The following is a 19,566-nucleotide window of genomic DNA, read 5'->3' as shown; positions in this document are numbered from 1 at the left end:
AGGAAGACAGTATAGTTGTCTATACTCTGCTCAGGAGGCATGATTGATTGATACGAGACTAAAGCGAGATCAATATAAATGATACAGATGAATGCCATTCGAGAGATCAGTAAACAACTAGCAATAAAGAATTTTATAAAGAGATAGCAAAAATTAAACATGCCCATGAATAAATGCAAAAAAAGAAATATGAATGGAACGAGAGAAAATAAAATATTAAATCCGTGAGAAAAATTCAAGAAGATGATAAGAATCCGGATCGTGGTAGTTAAGAAACTACTTTGATTAGGGCTCTTAATCTTTTAACCAAACAGATCCATCGATAAAGAACTAGGTCTTTACCAATATCGGATTAAAAAAAATTAAAGATCAATTGATAACGAATGAAGATCCTTGACAACATATGATCTGTAGAATAAGAAATCACTCCTTCTCTCAACACGATAGATGAAAATTCTGGAGGAGACAGATCTTCTCTTGACGGGATAGGCTTACGTGGGTAGATGGTGGAGTCGAGTCAGAGTCGCAGGAATACTGGATCTTAAGTAGAAGGAGTAGGATAGAAAGTGGACCTCACACCCTCCCCTTGTGGGGCGATTTTGGATCTCACACCCTCTCCCTCTCGGAGCGATTGACACAAGTATTTGTGGAGTTTGTAAAATCATTCATTGTCCTCTTCATGGAAGATACAAAGATTTATATAGGACTCTAAGGGTCATGTTTCTTTAGGAATCTCTTATCTTTTACAAGGAAGAAATCAACCATCCACAAAAAAGTAAAGCATTATATGTGATAAAATAATCTACCATGAGAAAGAAATCAATCTTCAATAAAATAAGTAAGTAGCCAAGAACTCTTAAGAAATTCTAGAAAAAAATGGAACTCCATGTGGGTGCTTGATGCTTGACACAACTTGGCATGAGTATGGCACACACTAGCATGCATATTTCTTCTCTTGGCATGTGGAGAGTGGTGGCTCCAAAGGTGATATGGATAAATCCAAGTATGGTCCTATGGACCCAAAACTAAATGCATTAAAATTTATTGACTGAAAATAAATAATTGAAGTAGAATCAATCTAATGAGGCTTCTTCGATCCAAATCGAATTTAAATCATGTTGTCGATTTTTGATGGCTCTGGTGTCCACACCAGAGAAACAGTGGAATTACTACGACCCATGTTCAAACTGGAACCTTCCTCTATTTCAAGTACTGGAAGGGGTGCCACCCGAGGACTAAAGCCCCGTTTGGCAAAATAAAAGTATAGATATGAATCGGGTGGTTGCATCTACAATATAACCGCTTAAGACCACATGCAGAGGAGATGCATTCAGGAATCAAAATTTTTAGCTATGCGGTCATAAGAGCAACTCTTAGCTTTAGAAAATATTAGGATTCATTTAGTTCATGAGAATTTTTTTTTTCGAGAAATTAATTTTTTTGAAAGTAATTTTTTAAAAATATTTTTAAAAAAATATGATTTTGATATGTTTGATTGATTATAGAGTAATGACTTATTACAAAGTGATTTATATTTATTTGAGTATTTATTTTTTCGAGAATGCTATATAAAATAATTATTATATTTTTAATAAATATAAGATCACACTTTTTGTCCACAAATTTTGCATAAATAATAATATTATATTATATTAATATAAATAAAATAATAAATATATTATAATATAATATTAGATTATAATAATTATTATATTAATATAATACTAATATATATTAATAATATATTAATATATTAATATAAATAATTCATTAATATAGATATAAATATAATATTATATCAATATAATATTAATATATTATAAATATTATAATATATTAAAATAAATATTATATTATATTAATATAAATATTAGGATAATATTAATATTATATTATATTAATTTTGTAAGAAGGAGAAAATGAAGATCTTGGTATATATCATTTTTTATTATTTTATCTTAATAATTTATTAATATTTTATAAAATTTTAATCGTAAATCTTAAAAGTATATTTTTGAAAAAAATAATTAATTTTTATTTCATAAAAAATTTTAAAATTTATATTTTTTATAAATTTTTATTTTTTATAAAATATAAAAAATATCTTTTTATAGAAGGAACTTTTTTCATTCACTCTTCTCTCCACTTCCTACAAACCAAATGAGATTTTAGATATGAAAAAATAAAAAAAAAATATTTTAGCAAAATAAAAACCTTATATCGGTTTTAGATATCATTTTTTCTTTTAGATTGGCACTTTCCAACAAAGTGGTAGGCTGAAACATCATTTTCAATAAAAGAACATCACCTTCTCAGGAATTATATCTTATTTAGTAATTTTTTTTATATGTCAATAATTTAATAATTTTACATTTTTATTTTATCTAGCTATTATTCCTTGGAAATATTTTACTATTATCAATTTCCTTCACGTGCACCGCACGTGGTCCGAAAATCCGGCTAGAACGGCTCGTAGCCGGCTAGTAGCGTCGTCCGTTTGCTTCTCTCTCTCTCCCCTGAGTCCCCTGACTTCCCTCTTCCCCACCCCCCCCCCACCCCAATTCTCCTTCCGGGCTTCCAAGCAAAGAAGCGATGATCTCGCAGTTCTTCGTTCTGTCGCAGCGAGGCGACAACATCGTCTTCCGTGACTGTATGCGCTCTCTCCCTCCCCTTCTCTCTCCTTTCCAGTTTACTCCCTGGATCCCATCACGAATCGCCCTTCTTCGGTGAATCAAAACCCTAACATTAGATCGGCGTGATGGCGATGGTGTCCGTGGGCTAGCATGGGCTTCAGAATATCTGGATACCTTCTTTGCTATCCTGAATTGGCCTTTGATGGATTCGAATCTGATCCATGTCCCACGGGATCCTTTTCACCGAATAACTAGATATCAATACTGTAGTTATATTGGTTCTTTAATCGATATCCCAATTGTAATTTGTCCTATAATGTCTGGAATTGATGTCTTTTTCACTGCATTTTTGTGGGATTGATCATGATCTCGGCTGCTTTTTGTAGCTAGAATTGTCTCCTGGTGCCCGAATTGCTGTTTGTTCCCTTGTAAATCAGTTGGAATAGCGGTATTTTCAAGCCTTTTTTCTTCAATATCACAACATTGATCATAAAAACAACTCCTTTCGGTAGTTATATTTCAGAGTATTGCCCATGCCACCTTTGCCCTGAATAAGTATTCGAGTTTTGATCTATTCTCTGCTACGCAGTGAGATTGATCGTGAACCTGACCTTTTTGTTGGCTAATGCTATATAATTATTTCCAAGTCTTGTTTTTTTGTTCCCGCATAGTGTATATATTTTGATGCTTTTCCTGCTTTGCTGCAGGACTGGTCATGAACCCTTCTCCTTTCTGTAGCGAGAGTTATACCATGAAATATGAATATGTGGATCATGTCAATTGCATTTTTTGTTGAAATTTGAATGGCAAATACTGAACAAAAATGTGTTCTGTAGTATATTTTGTTGTGCAGTTTTAGCTGTATATGGTGCTCCATCAAGGAAAAAAAAATCAGAGAAGGATTTTGAGAAAGCTTGAAGTGTGTGAACCTTTTTTACTAGACAAGGATGTTCCATCCGTGTTTGAAAAGCTTACTCAAGGCTTGCTTCATTTTTGATTTTGAGATGATGCTCCCTGAAAACATATAGATTATGTGCATATATTTTTGTAGAGATATCTTTAGATTATGTGCTTCCTCATACAAAATTTTTAAATCTCTAATGGTTGGTATCCTTTGAAGCAGCTATTTTCATTGATGCAAGAATTTTTAGGTTTCTCTTTTAGTATCTTTGAGATGTTCTCTTAAATGGGCCATTATATCTGTAGAAAAAAAAAATGATCACTTGCAGTTTTCAAACAAGCGTGCTACTATTTATAATAAAAGTAATGTGTTCGTTAGCCATGGAACTCTGATAAAAACTTGCCAATCAGCTACTGGTCTTTCTTCTTGTCTCTAACGTTTAACCATTTGAAGTTACTTCTTTGAAATTTGTGGTTTTTTTGTTCAGGATCATAGGTCTAAGCTAGGCTTGAAATCATTTTGGATATGAAATCAAATATTCCTTTATTTTAATGATGCAGATCGGGGTGAAGTGCAGAAAGGAAGTGCAGAGATATTTTTTCGTAAAGTGAAGTTCTGGAAAGGGGATGAAGGAGAGGAGGCACCACCTGTCTTTGTAGGTATTTGCATTTGCAAGTTAATTGACAGCTCTATATCTTTGTTTAAAATACTAGTATAAATCTTTCAGAAGAGTTTACAAGCTTAGCCTGCCAAATCAACAGCTGAAGATGAAGTAACTTGTCCTCATGAAGTTTAATACCTGTTTGGCAATGTACGAATTACTGTGATATTCTATCTTGTCCTCACCACTTATATTATTTAGAAAATACCACTTTTAATAGGTCACTTACCTGATCTATGGCTCAATTAGTTTCTACACCAATCAGGTGAAAATCTTATGCTATTATTTTCGTTACTTATCTTGTTAAAATAACAATGATAGAGATGCATCTTGTCTATATTTGGTCATTCAACTTTCAAGGGAATGACTGAAATTTTTTCTCCTGATAGTACCAACCACAAAGAGTTCTTAGTAATCATAATGGTCATGTGATCATAAACAATGCTGCAATATGCCATGAAGGCTGCCAATTTGAAGTTGAAAATAATTATTTGGAGTCATATCTCCTAGAATTGTTAGGATCGTGGCGGGAATGACAATTGTATATGTGTTATCCTCATTTGTGAGTAACATATTGTTTCTGGTAATTGCTTGTTTATTTGAATGAGAAAAATGGAGCATGGTAGATAGATTTCTCAAGCAGCAAATGAGAGTGAAAATATGCGCTTCTTTTTCATATAGTTTGATATTCAACTTAAATGTTGAAAACTTAGAATACTTCTTCTTATTCATCCAGAGGATGAGAATATGACCTTTTGAAAGATGCAGTCGTCAATAGTAAAATGCTGGTAGGTGGCACAGTCCTTCCTGTTAAAGTGAAACTTGGGTAACATTTTGTTTGCTATTTTCTTGAAATGTAAGTTTTGTGACAGATGGATAATGTTGTCAGTGTAGCCATTAAAGTGGAGCTATCACTTTGATAGACTTATTTGAGGCAGATCAACACCATCTCACATAATTGACCTTCTTGGATGTGAACTAATCTCCTTTACAAAGAAATAATGGTCATCATAAGTTATACCAAACTTTTTCAAATTTGTGTGAGTGCTAGCATACATGATGGGGAATTATGAAAATATTAAATCAACAATTAACAATATTTGAATTAAGAGACCTTTTTCAAGAAACTGAGCAAAAAATAAAAAATCAAAAAATAAAGTCAAAAAATATACTACACTTAGCTGTACCACATCCGAGTTCTGGGCTGTGACACATCCCTCTACAGTAGAATTCATGCTTTTTCTTCAGCCACAAATTTGCCCACAAGCTTCTGACTTTTGAGATGTTGTTTTATTGATCAGAATTATTCATGCAGAGTTTACACTATTGAAATAATGAAGACATATGCCCTTGAACAAAGGGACAAATGTGACAAGGTACTTCTTCTCATACCAGGCTTGTTGAGGGCAGAAATCCCACCTTTCAGACAGCATTTAAAGTGCCCTGCACCCCCCAAAACCAACCCCAAACAAAATAAGAAGGAAACTTTTAACTGTTCATGTGGAGCTGCTGACTTAGATTTTCCCAAAGTGCTATGGTTCCATATAGGCACCTAACTGTTCAATACAATACTTTGGGGAAAAAGGGAGCCATTAATTGTGAATCTTGTGATGGAACAACAGGTTGTGCAGTTCAGTTCAAGCCATGCAATAACTTCAACTTTTAGATGAAGGACAGCAATAAGTGGGGCCAGAATATTGTATACTCCCTGCACATGGAGCACTACACTGTATGTTTCAACTTCTTTCCGTCTAGCGCAGAAAAGACTCACAAAGAGCAGTTAGACTTACTCTCTGGAATCTAAGCAGCACATGAGGTTGCCCCTCGGTATATGAATCATTTAGGCAGCACCTTCCCGTTGTAGCTTGAGATTTTGTATCTTCTATATGTGCTGGTGTTGTTTATAAAAATTGCTTCAGCTTTGTGGCAAATACAGTTTTTCTTGCTCTATTTGTTTGTGTATGTTTGCACATCCATTTATCTCTGTTTGTGTATTGTTTTGGGGGATGGGATGGGGAGGGCACTCTGTCACTGATCTGGATTTCATTAAAAAAGTTTTCGATTATAATGACTATGAAGATCAGGCATGTCATTTTTGTAGTTTGATGCTGCTTCGCACTTTATCAGCTGTTTGCTTTCATGTTGGTCACTTGGGTTTTGGTTATCTTCTTTCGTATTTGAATTAGTTTACATATACAGAGGAAGGAAGATACTAACTGCATTGAAAGTCCAGTTGAAAAATATCCAAGTCTGCTTCAGTCCAAGGAGTTAAAGTTGAAAGTGCACCCAACACAGTTATGGAATCTGAGTCCATAAGAAGGGTTTTCTTTTTCTTTGTTAATTAAACTGAAAGGTGTTGCTGTTGAAGTCTAACTCTATGCTCAGTAGTGCAATTTAGTATGTTTAGCTGTCCATTTTTCATTTAATCCTTGGTTGCATTATATCATGCATAAATTATCTTGCATTATGCTGGACTTGTTCTGTTGTGCACATGTCTTTCCATCAATTATATCTTGACATTTTGCACATTTACTTTCTGATGTCATCTAGCAGTAAATTTCCTCGTCTTTTCATCATGAAGTCTTACAATTCATTTCTTTTGCTTTTGTTGATAGAACGTGGATGGTGTTAACTACATTCATGTGAAGGTTGCTGGATTGTTTATTGTGGCAACTGCAAGGGTTAATGTTTCACCATCACTTGTTTTGGAGCTTTTACAAAGGATTGCGCGCGTCATTAAGGACTACCTTGGAGTTCTTAATGAAGATTCATTACGAAAAAATTTTGTACTTGTGTATGAATTGCTTGATGAAGTCATTGTAAGTATTTTGTGCTATTATGTTTGGCATAAAAATATTAATTGCTTTGTCAATGCATTATATTTGTTTCTCAATTTCTGATTCTACAAGACTTATTAAGTTGTTATTTTTTTGCTAGTCTTTGACCTTGAGATTTTATGATGGTTAAAAGTGATAACTAATCTAATAGTGATTTATTTCTGGTGGCATTTAATTTGTATTTAATCCTATTTTTAGGACTTTGGATATCCACAAACAACATCTACAGAGGTTTTGAAGTCGTATGTGTTTAATGAACCAATAATGGTTGATGCTGCACGTATGCCACCTCTTGGCCCTGCTGCCATGTTTATGGTATCATTTGCTTATCTTGTCATTTCGCACTACTATTGGACAATCCATCTCTTTTAGGAGAAGCTTTGTATGCTAATGACATCTTCCTTGTGCAGCTGTTTTATTTGATATAGTGATTAACATTTGATATTTGGTATTGCAGCAAGGCACCAAACGGATGCCAGGTACAGCTGTTACCAAATCTGTTGTAGCCAATGAGCCTGGTGGTAAGAAGAGGGAGGAAATATTTGTTGATATTATTGAGAAAATAAGTGTGACATTCAGCTCTAGTGTGAGTAAATATGTATTTTATTTTGTGCAATTTGGTTAATTTTTTCTTTGAATGCAAATAGTTTAAAAGTTCCTTGGATACAAGTCATTATTGATGAAGTGATGTGCATGTAATGAAGATGTTAATTATTATATTGCCAATGTAGACGTTCATGTGGTGTATTTTGACAGCCAGTTAATTTTTGATTTATTTATGTTAAATATCTTACTACGGTTTTTCTTCTATGATTTTTTATTGCTATCTTCCAATTTGTTAGGCTCGTTCAAGTAAGTAGACTTGCAATTTTAACTTCATTTGGTTATTGATTTAATGCAAAATTAGTCAAGATCATGTTGATTTTTTAAATACTCTGTTCTAATGTTGTTGAATGCTTAATACCAGTCTTTCATTTTTTTTCTGGTTACTCCTGTCTATTCTTGTTAAAAAATTTCTTACTATTATATGGAATGTCATATTACATCAGTTTTTTTTTTTTTCTTTTGCCTTGTTGGCACCTCTAACGTGTCCTTTTAGTTAGCAACAGGTTTCCTGATACTCTGCTTCTCTAAACAGGGCTACATACTCACCTCTGAGATTGATGGCACCATTCAAATGAAAAGTTACCTTAGTGGAAATCCGGAAATTCGTTTGGCTCTTAATGAGGATTTGAGCATTGGTAGAAGCGGGGCTTCTGTATTTGGTATAGTCTGTAATTTACATGCTTATCTAGTTCTTTTTCTTTTAAAAATTCTAAGTATTATAGTCATGTCTCCCTTTTTTCCTTGTAGTAATGAGTTTGATACTACGATCATGTATTCTTCATCATTTAACTGACTCAACAAATATCCATTGTTCGGGCTAGTCCGTAATGGTACCATTCATTTTGTGACTAGAGCAGATACTTCTAGCTAGTAAAATCTGTAAAGGCAATAATTGTCTATGCCGATCTTTTTGTTGGTCGCTGAAAACTGACAATTGTTTCTGATTGGTTCAAAAGCTAACATACAATTACCTTGGCTATAGGATCCTGGTGTCATTACCAAATAGTATTTTTTTTAAAAAAAATATTTATTTATTTTGCTTGTTAATGACTTGTGCCAATTTAACTTAGAAAGATGCAAACTTACATATTGCTAATTTACAGTTACAAGGACATTGCAAAATCATTTATGATCCATTTACTGGTATGACACATTTTTTTTAATGAATTCGTTTATGCAACAGACTACAGAAGTTCGACTGGAGGAGGGGCTGTGATACTTGATGATTGTAATTTCCATGAATCTGTGCATCTTGACAGTTTTGACATAGACAGAACTTTGACATTGGTGAGTAGATTTCTACATAAGATGCAGACTGTGGCAAAAAGTTTCAATTCTGAGAAACCACTCTTTTCCTATTTATGATTTGACACAATTGGCACAACACTGTTCGATGCATGCTCTTTTATCTTTGCAGCCAATTTAGGAACTTAACATTTCTTTCTTGGTCATAGATCCCTCCAGATGGAGAATTTTCTGTAATGAACTATCGTATGACTCAGGAGTTCAAGCCTCCTTTTCGTGTTAATGCACTTATCGAGGAAGCAGGACCATTAAAGGTGAAAACATGCTTCTCTGAGGTTTTTTCTGTTATGACATACTCTTGAAAAAATATGGTTAACATAATAGGTTTTGACTTCAATATTTCTGGATATATTTTATTTTATGATTAAATAGGCTGAAGTCATTCTGAAAATACGAGCTGATTTCTCTCCAAGTGTCACTGCTAATACGATTGCAGTACAAATGCCAGTTCCGACTTATACAACAAGGTGATTATTTTTTTCTTGCTTCTGCAACTCTTGTGTAATGCTGTGACCGGTGCCTCTTCTAGAATTGCCAATTATGATGATCACTTGTCACGTGTCACATTGTGTGATTTTAGGGGCTTTCTTTTCTGGTATCTGGGAACCAGACGTGCTCTGCACCCTCTTCTAAAGATGCGTGTATTGAGCTCTTTAATGAAGATGGTTATCTTTTTTGTGCTTTAAATGAGAACTGCTTCCTAATTCCATCCTTGGCTTTCCTTAGTGGTTGGTCACTTTCATTAAAATGGTTTTGGTGCACTTTGGATTTATATGATGTCATCAACCACATTTTTTGACTAGAAGTGATGCATATACAGATTTGCAACATTTGTGTGTCCTTGTGAGCATTTTTCAGTATATAAGATAGAGAGATTCATGGGATATAAAATTTAAACCAAGATTTGCTATACCGATCAGTACCGAACCGATATGCAGTCTCATATCGTATCAATTCTTGATATGCTTCCCCGTCTTGTATCATGCCGTGTACCAATATTAAAATAGGATGGTACTGGTTCAGGGTCCAGTACTAAGATGGGAAATCTTGTCTTAAACTCTATATATTGGGTATGTAAGGCATCCAAAATGTACAAACCACTAATTTTTCAAACATGATTATCCCTACCTTTTATTTTAGAGATTGTTTAGCTTCAAGGAAACCTGTGGAAAAGGAAAAGAGGATATTTTCCTTGAAAAAGGAAAAATCCAAGTTCCAATTTTAATAAAAATAAGAAGGAGACCCCAATTATAGTTCTCTGGTATGTCCTTTGGTTCATTTTTCATTTTCTGAAGGTACTTGGAAGAAAATGGAATGTTCAGTTCTCAGAAAAAAATATTTTATATTTTTCTGTGGAACAAACAACTGGAGAATTGAATTTTCAAAAAAAAAGGGGTAGTTTTCTGATCTGTTCTCATTGCAACTGAACAGACCTTATTAGTCTTTTATGTCACCACATGGGAGCTTGATGCCCTGATATCATGAGTCTTCTATATTTGATGTTAAACCAAAGTTGAAGGTTTTGCATTATATTTTCTTAATCACGACATTGAAACTTCTGTAAGATATGAGTGTAAATATTCTTCCTGGAATTTGAATTACATTATAATGTTTTTCTCTTGATTAATTCTTCCTTTTGGAAAATTTTGTTTAGAGTTAGTTTTGAGTTGGAACCTGGGGCGGTTGGACAGATGACTGATTTTAAGGAAGGAATGAAGAGGCTTGAATGGTGTCTAAAGAAGGTAAGACTCGTATCTATTCTTTTATTTATTTCTTATATTTTTTGACATTAGTTTCTTTTGATCATTTAGCATCTATTGCAAATTTTGAGCTTATTTTATATAAAGTCTGAAATTATACTTTTTACTCTTAACTTATGACTTCGCCACCTGCATGCTGGTTTAAAATAATCCATAATATTTCAGATTGTGGGTGGATCTGAACATACATTGCGTGCAAAGCTCACATTTTCTCAAGAGTCACATGGTATGTACAATATTTCAGTGAACCTGTCTTGACTCAGTTTTCTCTGTTTTCTGTAATATTTTCGCTTTGAGTTAGTCTTAGCTCCTGTCATTACAAACCACCCTTCTGTAATACAGGAAACCTCACGAGGGAAGCGGGGCCTGTAAACATGAATTTCACAATACCGATGTACAATGCATCAAGGCTTCAGGTGAGGCAGTCAGTTGATTATGATCTCTTCATTTTTTAATTCGTTCATGACTTCATCATCTTAGTTGCTAAGCTAAATGAGCATTTACACTTGTTTTTTTCTTCCTGTTTTTTCTCCTATAAAACCTTCACTTGACTCTAGAGCATTGAAATTTAAGAAGTTCGATTGTTGGATATCAGGTAAACACTTTAGACATTCTGTTAATTGTATGCAAACATGTCAAATGTTGTGATTGCAGACCTTTTGTAGGTAAAAGAGCTACTCCAACCACTTATTCACAACACTCCAAGAATAGACTAACTTTTTTTTTTTTCTGTTAATAGATTATCTTCATAAACTTGTGAACTGCAATTTATACTTGCCTGAGTAGGTGACCTATTTGAAGGTTAATTTTAGAGGATGCTGGTTGGGTCAGCCGTTGATGATAATCAAGTAATATTAGATGCTGTGCTGCAAGGTTGTAGTAGAGCGGACAAGTAACCGATAGTAGTTTGGGCAACCCTTGACATGTTCATGATTTGGTTCTTTGGCAGAAAAATTTGCCATGAGAACACTTGGTCGGACAATGTATCACTCTCTTATTTGGGCTTCATGATCATGTTGTGATCCTCCTTTGGTATCATCCACATCAAGCATCATGAGCCGCCTTAGGTTTTCTACCTAAATGTATTGCTACTGCCTCAACAGACTAATCATGATTTATTGCTTGCTAGTTTTTAAAAGAATATCTACAACCAGCATTACTTAAAATACTCCTAAATATTACTGATGTTATTTTTGTTTTGTTTTCCCCCAATGCAGGTAAGATATCTACATATAGCCAAGAAATCCAAGACATACAATCCATATCGGTGGGTGAGATATGTCACACAGGCAAATTCCTATGTTGCTCGCTTATGAGAAATTGTTTTTTCTCCTCTCTTAGTTTATCATTTGCACTTGGTTGAATCTATCAGCAAGGCATGATATGAACAATTCGTTCTGTTACATGTACTACGGCTTCCAATAATCTGTCAACAACAGGGAGCCCTTTCTGGACCTTTAGAAAAAAAAAAAAGAGCTGTGAATAATTATGGATTGAGCCGCCATGGGCGTATCTCCCTCTACATTCTGTCTTGGTGATAACCCTCCTGTTGTTCTCCTTAGAATGCTGAGGAACGCTGTACTTTTGGTCATTTACAACCATCGAATCCGCTTACAGCTGCGATTTGTGAAACTTACATCGGCTAAGCTGAAGCTTGGCTATGGTATACAGAATATGCTGTTCCATGTAGGAGTGCGAAGGGGTCTAGCTCAGCCAGGTGGTAATTGAACTTTTTGGCTGAAGCTCGACTCTTCGTACATGCATCCTACGAGCCTTTCTTTGCAAATTGCAATCGCCTTGTATTATTGGAAATCTCCATCTAAACCTGTGCTTATCATATTCTAATGAGATCTTTGCGGACCCTATGCCATACAAGTCTTTGCTTCTTGTGGATTTTTAGAGAACCATTGACTTTGCATGCGCACAAAGTGTTGAAATATTGGCATTATTAATTTAGTTAAATAAAAAAAATTACAATTATGAAATACTATATATAGTTATATTTAACTCATGGCATCCATCTGTAATGATCAAATCATTTAATCCAAGCATTTTGTCACTTGAATAATCGCAACCACTAACCATATGTCCATTCTCATAAATCAATCATGTAATCTGCTTCTGACAAAAATGGGGGATCGCTACTAAATGTTAATATGTAGAAGTGTCACTAACTTTGATCATGTATGTCAACAAATTACTTCAAATAGTTCTTCTTCTCACCGGAAAATCTTCAATATTATAATTATGTTGATTTATGGAACTAGAATTATCCGCATTACTTTATATATGCATGATGATGCTATAGCCATTAGTCAAACTCCTTTTGTGTTCAATTTTTATTCATTCCATTATCCCATGTGAATTGGTTATTCGGATCATAACCTGTTCATGATTAGCCGCAAGTCTGTTGTACGATAGACCATATAGTGAAAAAATAATTATTATGGCCTCATATGCCTCATCTATATAATGTGATAAGGAAAATCAAGCATATAGGATCGCCACAATGATCATCACGTATACATGACAATTTATATGATTTCATTGTCATATGTGTTTTAATGAAAAAAATATGCCTGCAGACGAGGTTTTAGCCTACCGATTACAACTTTGGTGTTGGTTCTGTAGTTCAAATCTTGGATGGTCTTTCCAACTATGAGATACCAGTAATTCAAGTTGCTAGTCCTCCTATAATTCTCCTAAGAAAGAAACCGTTCAATTTTTTTATAAGAAAAAACATATAATACAAGTGTATTCTCAAAAATATAAAAAAAAGATATCATTGTCTGTATAAAAAAAAGAAAAAAAAGAAAAGAAGCCTGAAGCCCGAGAACATGAGCAAAGAGGCCATTTTCGCAAGATTGTACTTTCTACTTTAGTGGAGACCAGAAAGCAAGTCAAAAATCTATTGTAAGTTGATAATAATAAAGTCTGTTAGTGAGAGATCCATTTTTATCTCTCTAGTTACGTGCTTTATCGAGAATAATTAGGGCTCAACATAGATCGGATCCGATCAGATTGTGAGAAAAATTTTATCCGATCGAATCTAATCGGATTGAAATCGAAATGAACAATTTCATGTATATTTAAAACTGAAATGAACGGTTTATAGCGGGTTCGGATGGATTGTATTGGTTTGAACTTCAATATTGATCTAATATTAATTTTAAATTCAATATAGATCCATTTAAATTTATTTATTTTTTATTAATTTAATATAAAAAAAATTAAATTTTATAAATTATAAATTTTAGACTAATTTTTGAATATGTATAAAATAAAATAGAAAAAAATAGATTTACTCATTTGAAAGCATCTACATGTAAAAGCTTTCACTTTAGAATTGTTTTAAATTGGTGTGCTTCTATCAATAATTTTCATAAATCTAAATGGATGGCAGAATTTATTGTAGAATGAAGTATTGAAGTTTAAACGATGCCATCTCAAAATGAAAATAAGTTTGTAAAATACTACATTGGTTAGATCCGATTTCATACGGATTAAAAGTATAAGAACCGAATCCAACCGTAAATAATTGATTTTTTATAAATTTCAATCTGATTCTGTCCGATTTATGTATTTCAATCAATTGAAACTGATATTTATTGAATTACATTGGATGAATTTTTACAAATTTTGATTATTTGCTCAGCCTTAAAAATAACTTTAGAAATTTGTAGTTGTCAGAAGAAGGTACCTGAACTCAGTAAATATAAATTATTTTTATGACCCTAGTCTATCAAAGGATTCCAACTGTGTTCCTAAATGTATACCAGACTTGAATTCGTACACGGGTCAACTAGATTTATGAACGTTAACCCATCTTTCTTAATAAATCTGATTCATTAGCTATAACTTAGAATTGAGCTAACAGTCCAGTTTGACAAAATATAAACTTTTGCTAGGCCATATAAAGTCCAACTTGTCTTGCTGCCCGCTAGTTCTCCCACGCGCTCTTGCCCCACCCGTAAACATATGAAAGAAGAAACAAAAAAAAAAAAAAAGTCCCTCCTGTCTAGTGCATTGCACTTGGCCAATTCCTTTTGTGACCGAAAGATTATACCATCAGGACACCAGCCTCCCCTTGCTGGCAAACACCGAATACTTGTTTTGAGTTGTACGTTTTACATGACTTACGGCCGTTTGGATGGCATAGTTCCTCCCCCCGGAGATCGAAGGATATTCTTATGTCTGATGCTTTCCGATGTGTCTATTCTAAATGGTACAAGCAGCCGGTTTGAACAAAAAATGGAAGAAGAAGACAATACCACTTTTGCTTTCCAAGACTTCAGAGCGCATTAGACCGGATCAAATCAGGTTCTCAAAGTACAAGGTTCTTCTTCTCTTGAAGATAGAAATGGTAACAAGTATTCCATTTCTTAGCCGTTTTCTAATGCACCTTTTAAGGCTGCTCCCTTTCGTATTACTTAAGTCTCACTCCAAGAGGCTGCAATCCATCATCCGTCCTCATCCACTTCACCATATAAGTCTCGAACCCAAGGAGGAATAATTATTTCCTCATTAACCTTTTCTTATTACATAATAATCTCGCTAACAATGAAAACCAAATGCAAAGTAGTAGTATTATCTTTTGATAGGAAGGAACAAAATATTACCTAGGGAATCAATAGGGTGGTGGTGGTGAATGTGGGGAACGGGAGGTGGGATTCCACATATGGGGAGGGAAGCGACCAGTACCATAGATCGGTACACCATCGGACGATCCATGATTGTGATCGTGATCATAATACTGGTGATGATAGTGATGCTGTGCTTCTTCATCATGATCATTGTAGTCATCCTCATCTTGATGAGCCTGGGCGGCAGCCTCATCGCCACCTCCGCCGCCGCCGGAGAGCGAGCCGGAGGCTGAACCCGCCTGATCCTCCACCGGCAGCCGGTGGAAGCTGGGCTCTCCGAACGCCGCCGCCACCACCACAACAGTCCCCGCCGCCACCACCGGCCCAGCTACCATCCCCCCAACCACCCTCCCCTGCGGACCCGCCAGCGACACCGAGAACCCGCCGCCTGCGGCGACGGAGAGGGACGGCGGGAAGAAGGTAGCGGAGATGGAGAGTATCTCGAAGCGGCCGCGAAACGTCACGGCGGCGGCGGCGGCGGCGGATCCGTCCGCCGATACGGGTGGCTGGCGGAGGGTGACGTTGGCGACAGTCCCGACGGCCGAGAGGACGCAGATGCCGAGGGAGCGGCGGCGGGAGAAGGCGGCGAGGGCGGCAGCAACGTCGTGGCCGGCGGGGATCTCGAGGACGTGGGGCCGCATGGCAGGCGAGGGATCGATGAACTCGCGGGTGATGACGACAGGGGGCTTGGGCTTGTTCTTGGACCCCGGCGGCCGGCCTCTCGGCCGCTTGACGACCTCGATACTCGAACCATCCCCTCCTTTCCCTCCTCCTCTAGTCCCTCCCTCTTCGGCCGTCGTCTTTTGTTTCTTGCGCCCTCCACAGCTCCTACTATCCACTTCCTCGGAGTAGAACTCCATCCTAGCTTTGTTGTTGAAGTTTTGAAGCAGGGAATAGATTCTGTCGAGTAACGGGTTATTGGAAGAAGAAGAAGAAGGCAGCAGGAAAAGAAGGTAGAGAGGTAGAAGGTTTGGTTTGGTGTGGTACTTTGGAAGGAAGTAGAGAAAGGATTGAAAGGAGTAATGGTGCCGTAGATTGAGAAGGGTGAGTGGGGCCGAGTTGGTTGGGAGTGGGAGATATGGTTGGAGTGATACGTTCGTATGGATGGATGGATAGGGTTTGGTCTTCTTAGTTCACATTGGTTTCTTCCTACTCTGTAAATATTTTGAGGAGCTTGAACTGCAAAGGGGGAAAGGGTGGGTTCCCACTGTTTTTTTTTTTTTTTCTTGTCTTTTTTTCCCTTAGCTTCTCGACCGCAAAGCGACCGTTGATTGGCTTTCTTTTGTAGCCACCTGTTTCTCTCCACACGTTTCTTGTTTTCTTTATCACGCGGAGGGTTAGGCTGGCAACCGGTGCGCCGTGGCCGCCCACATCCTGTGACGAGAAGAAGAAGATGGAGCTCGGCCTCCGAGTGCTGATACATGATAACGTGCTTTCTTGCTGGTCCCAGACGGTCATTATTTCGCTTTCTTACGTCTTGCAGCAAAACAGAGTTCTCATAGTTTGATGTTACTACAGTATTCTGAATCATTGCCGTTGTAAATAACAGCTATCTGAATATATATAAGCATCATAAAATTCATTTTTGATATTTTTAAAAATATCAAAAATATGTTGATAAATAAAAAATAAAAAATAATCTTTTCGATGTTTTCACAAAATATCGACAACTCCCGATACTCATGTGCATCGCTAAATTCTACAAAGCAGTCGATGCTTTTTAAAAGCGTAGATAAGTTTTAATGAGTTGCTGATGTTTAAAAATATCAAAAAATTTTGTACCAGATATTTATCGATATTTTAAAGTATTGACAATTATATCCATTATCAATGCTTTAAAATATCGATAATATTTTATTTAAAAAAAATAATTCAAAAATAATTTACTAATTTGTGTAAAATACATAAGTCTATTCAAAATTTATAAAAAAATTCAAACATCGGCATACTCATAATAAACACTCTATATAACATCATAATCAATATATTAATCTATCTAAAATTTATAAAAAATTCAAACACCAACATAAAATCATAATAAATACTCCATATAATATAATAAAGTCATGATTGCATTGTTTATTACTTTTATGAATTACAAACCATAACTAAAGAAAAGAAAGCAAAATAAATCTATAAAATTTAAAAAAAAAAGGACATCGGGTTATCAATGATCCATAGAAATATGATCATCATCGATTTTACAATTGCTGAAATTATCGAGAGCCTACAATAAAGATATAAAAATTTTAATAGTTGAGAAAAAATATATATTAATTTTATATTTAAAAATAAAATTATTAAATCATTGTACCAAATGATTATCAATACATATAAATATATTTCTTGACTCATCACTAACAAAATGACCATCGTAATGGACATGAGTCATCCTGTAGAATTCCACTTGACCAGGCTCTCTCCTATATATGCTCATCCATCTATAGAATGTATAAATTTTATAAAATATATAATCTATAAATTTTAATTGATAAACTTTAAGAGTTTCAATAAAATTTACAAGTATTATGATACATGATACATTATATGCAGTTTCACTAAGAAGTATAAGGATTATATATACATCAAATTAGTCTAAAAAAATTTGTAATATGCTAAAAATTTTGAAAAAAACATACGAAATTTTGTCTGCATCTTGTTTATATCATGCGTAGCTCTTGGACCCCGATGTATGAGGAATAGATAGAGCTATTCGTACAGCTCTACCAATATCAGAATATGCCTACAAAATAGAGTAAAGGCTATGATATATTTTGTATATATGATCAATCTATATTAATAATCAATATAATATAAGATATATGATGAGTGTATACAATTATCTATTCCTTCTTGGAGAATTAATAATGAACAAGCTATCTTTATCGATAAGGATTTACATCAGGAGGACAAACACGAGCAACATCATCTTCCACCAAACTCTTTCTCTTGTAATCCCTCTTCAATATTGCCTTAAATTCTTTTCATTTTTGATTGAGAGACTTCAGCACTTATTCATGGCTGTCTGAAAAGAGTACACATTTACTCTAAAATAAAGAAAGATATTCGATTATTAAACAGCATAATTAATTGACTATAAATAAATTAACATTAATTATTATCTTTTTATCTGTACTACTCGTAGAAACTCAAGCTTATATATAGGAAGTATGTCATTCCATTTAGCATAGCTCAACGGACATAGTTGATCTTTCTGTGCAATAGTACCTAAAAAGCTCGTCAATAATCTAGCAGTCTTATTGATGGGCTGCTCTATCTGGTTGCACTAGATGACAATCCTCTCACCCTTAGCTAAATGCTAGATATTTCTAGCCCGTGTGGTCCACATCTAATCCATGCTCTTCCGGATGCATCCATAACGGACACATAAAATGAAAATTAATACATATTACAAATCAATCAATAAAAATTAATACTTAAATCTTAATAGTTATAAGTATATAATATTTCTATTAAATTATCCTGGATGTGTATTTCATCCATAATAATATCCTCAACAGCAAAAGGATCGCGTTGTCACTCAGACTGCTGTGTGGATAAAGATGGACCGGCATCGGCCTGTTATGCGAATGATGAAGGATCGGCCTTGAAATATTGTGGTTGCATCAACTGTCAGGGCTGATCAGAATATGATTTATTCTGAAAAGTCTATAACTCAATATCATCGAATCGTCTGCGTCAAGGCATGATATCGCATAGCATTCACAAATAGAAATAAAAATTAGTCAACATAAATTATCAAATAATAAATATAATAATGATTGAATTGCTAATAAGAAGCAAAATCTATGAAACGAACATGCTAATATAATACAATATTTCATATAGAATATATATATATGTTAAATATCTCTTACTAATTAAGAATCAGTTAATATTTTCTTCTTCAAATCCATCCTAAACCAAGCTCGTAGTATTTAGATCATCAATCGACGCAAGATTGTAAGGCACACATTGTGTATAAATCTCATTATCCTCTATTTCCAACTCCTTTCCCGTATTATACGAGTCTCTAGATTTCATTTTCACTACAACATTTCATTTCTTATCTTTCGAGACTTGTACAAAAAAAACTTAACGGGTTTGAGATGAAAAAACAAATGGATCATCTTTTAATGACACACAAGTATGTATCAATCTTGAAAAATTTATATATATATATATATATATATATATATATATATATTATATATATATAT

The 19,566-nt window shown here is 34.7% G+C and overlaps 2 protein-coding genes across 2 annotated transcripts; one reads left to right on the top strand and one right to left on the bottom strand.

Moving 5' to 3' along the window:
* Positions 1-2,529: 2,529 nt before the first annotated feature.
* On the top strand, positions 2,530-12,225 carry LOC105048669 (AP-4 complex subunit mu). The gene is made up of 13 exons (XM_010928059.4): positions 2,530-2,650; positions 4,095-4,189; positions 6,811-7,014; positions 7,231-7,347; positions 7,490-7,618; positions 8,171-8,297; positions 8,822-8,925; positions 9,093-9,197; positions 9,316-9,410; positions 10,598-10,685; positions 10,869-10,929; positions 11,046-11,119; positions 11,921-12,225. The coding sequence occupies exons 1-13, from the start codon at positions 2,593-2,595 to the stop codon at positions 12,017-12,019; spliced, it is 1,356 nt and encodes a 451-aa protein (XP_010926361.1). The 5' UTR covers positions 2,530-2,592; the 3' UTR covers positions 12,020-12,225.
* A 2,752-nt stretch (positions 12,226-14,977) lies between these two features.
* LOC105048667 (AT-hook motif nuclear-localized protein 28) lies at positions 14,978-16,510 on the bottom strand. The gene has a single exon (XM_010928058.4). The coding sequence runs from the start codon at positions 16,204-16,206 to the stop codon at positions 15,331-15,333; it is 876 nt and encodes a 291-aa protein (XP_010926360.1). The 5' UTR covers positions 16,207-16,510; the 3' UTR covers positions 14,978-15,330.
* Positions 16,511-19,566: the final 3,056 nt, after the last annotated feature.

Source organism: Elaeis guineensis, chromosome 7, assembly GCF_000442705.2.
Source record: "Elaeis guineensis isolate ETL-2024a chromosome 7, EG11, whole genome shotgun sequence".
NCBI lineage: Eukaryota > Viridiplantae > Streptophyta > Magnoliopsida > Arecales > Arecaceae > Elaeis > Elaeis guineensis.
This window is presented reverse-complemented; position numbering and strand designations above follow the sequence as displayed.

What these genes read in the sequence shown, in the direction of transcription:
- LOC105048669 (XM_010928059.4), top strand. Translation starts at nt 2,593, where the DNA reads ATGATCTCGCAGTTCTTCGTTCTGTCGCAGCGAGGCGACAACATCGTC. An exon ending in CAACATCGTCTTCCGTGACT is followed by an intron (nt 2,651 to 4,094) that starts GTATGCGCTCTC and finishes TTAATGATGCAG; the next exon opens with ATCGGGGTGAAGTGCAGAAA. An exon ending in TTGAATGGTGTCTAAAGAAG is followed by an intron (nt 10,686 to 10,868) that starts GTAAGACTCGTA and finishes ATAATATTTCAG; the next exon opens with ATTGTGGGTGGATCTGAACA.
- LOC105048667 (XM_010928058.4), bottom strand. Translation starts at nt 16,206, where the DNA reads ATGGAGTTCTACTCCGAGGAAGTGGATAGTAGGAGCTGTGGAGGGCGC.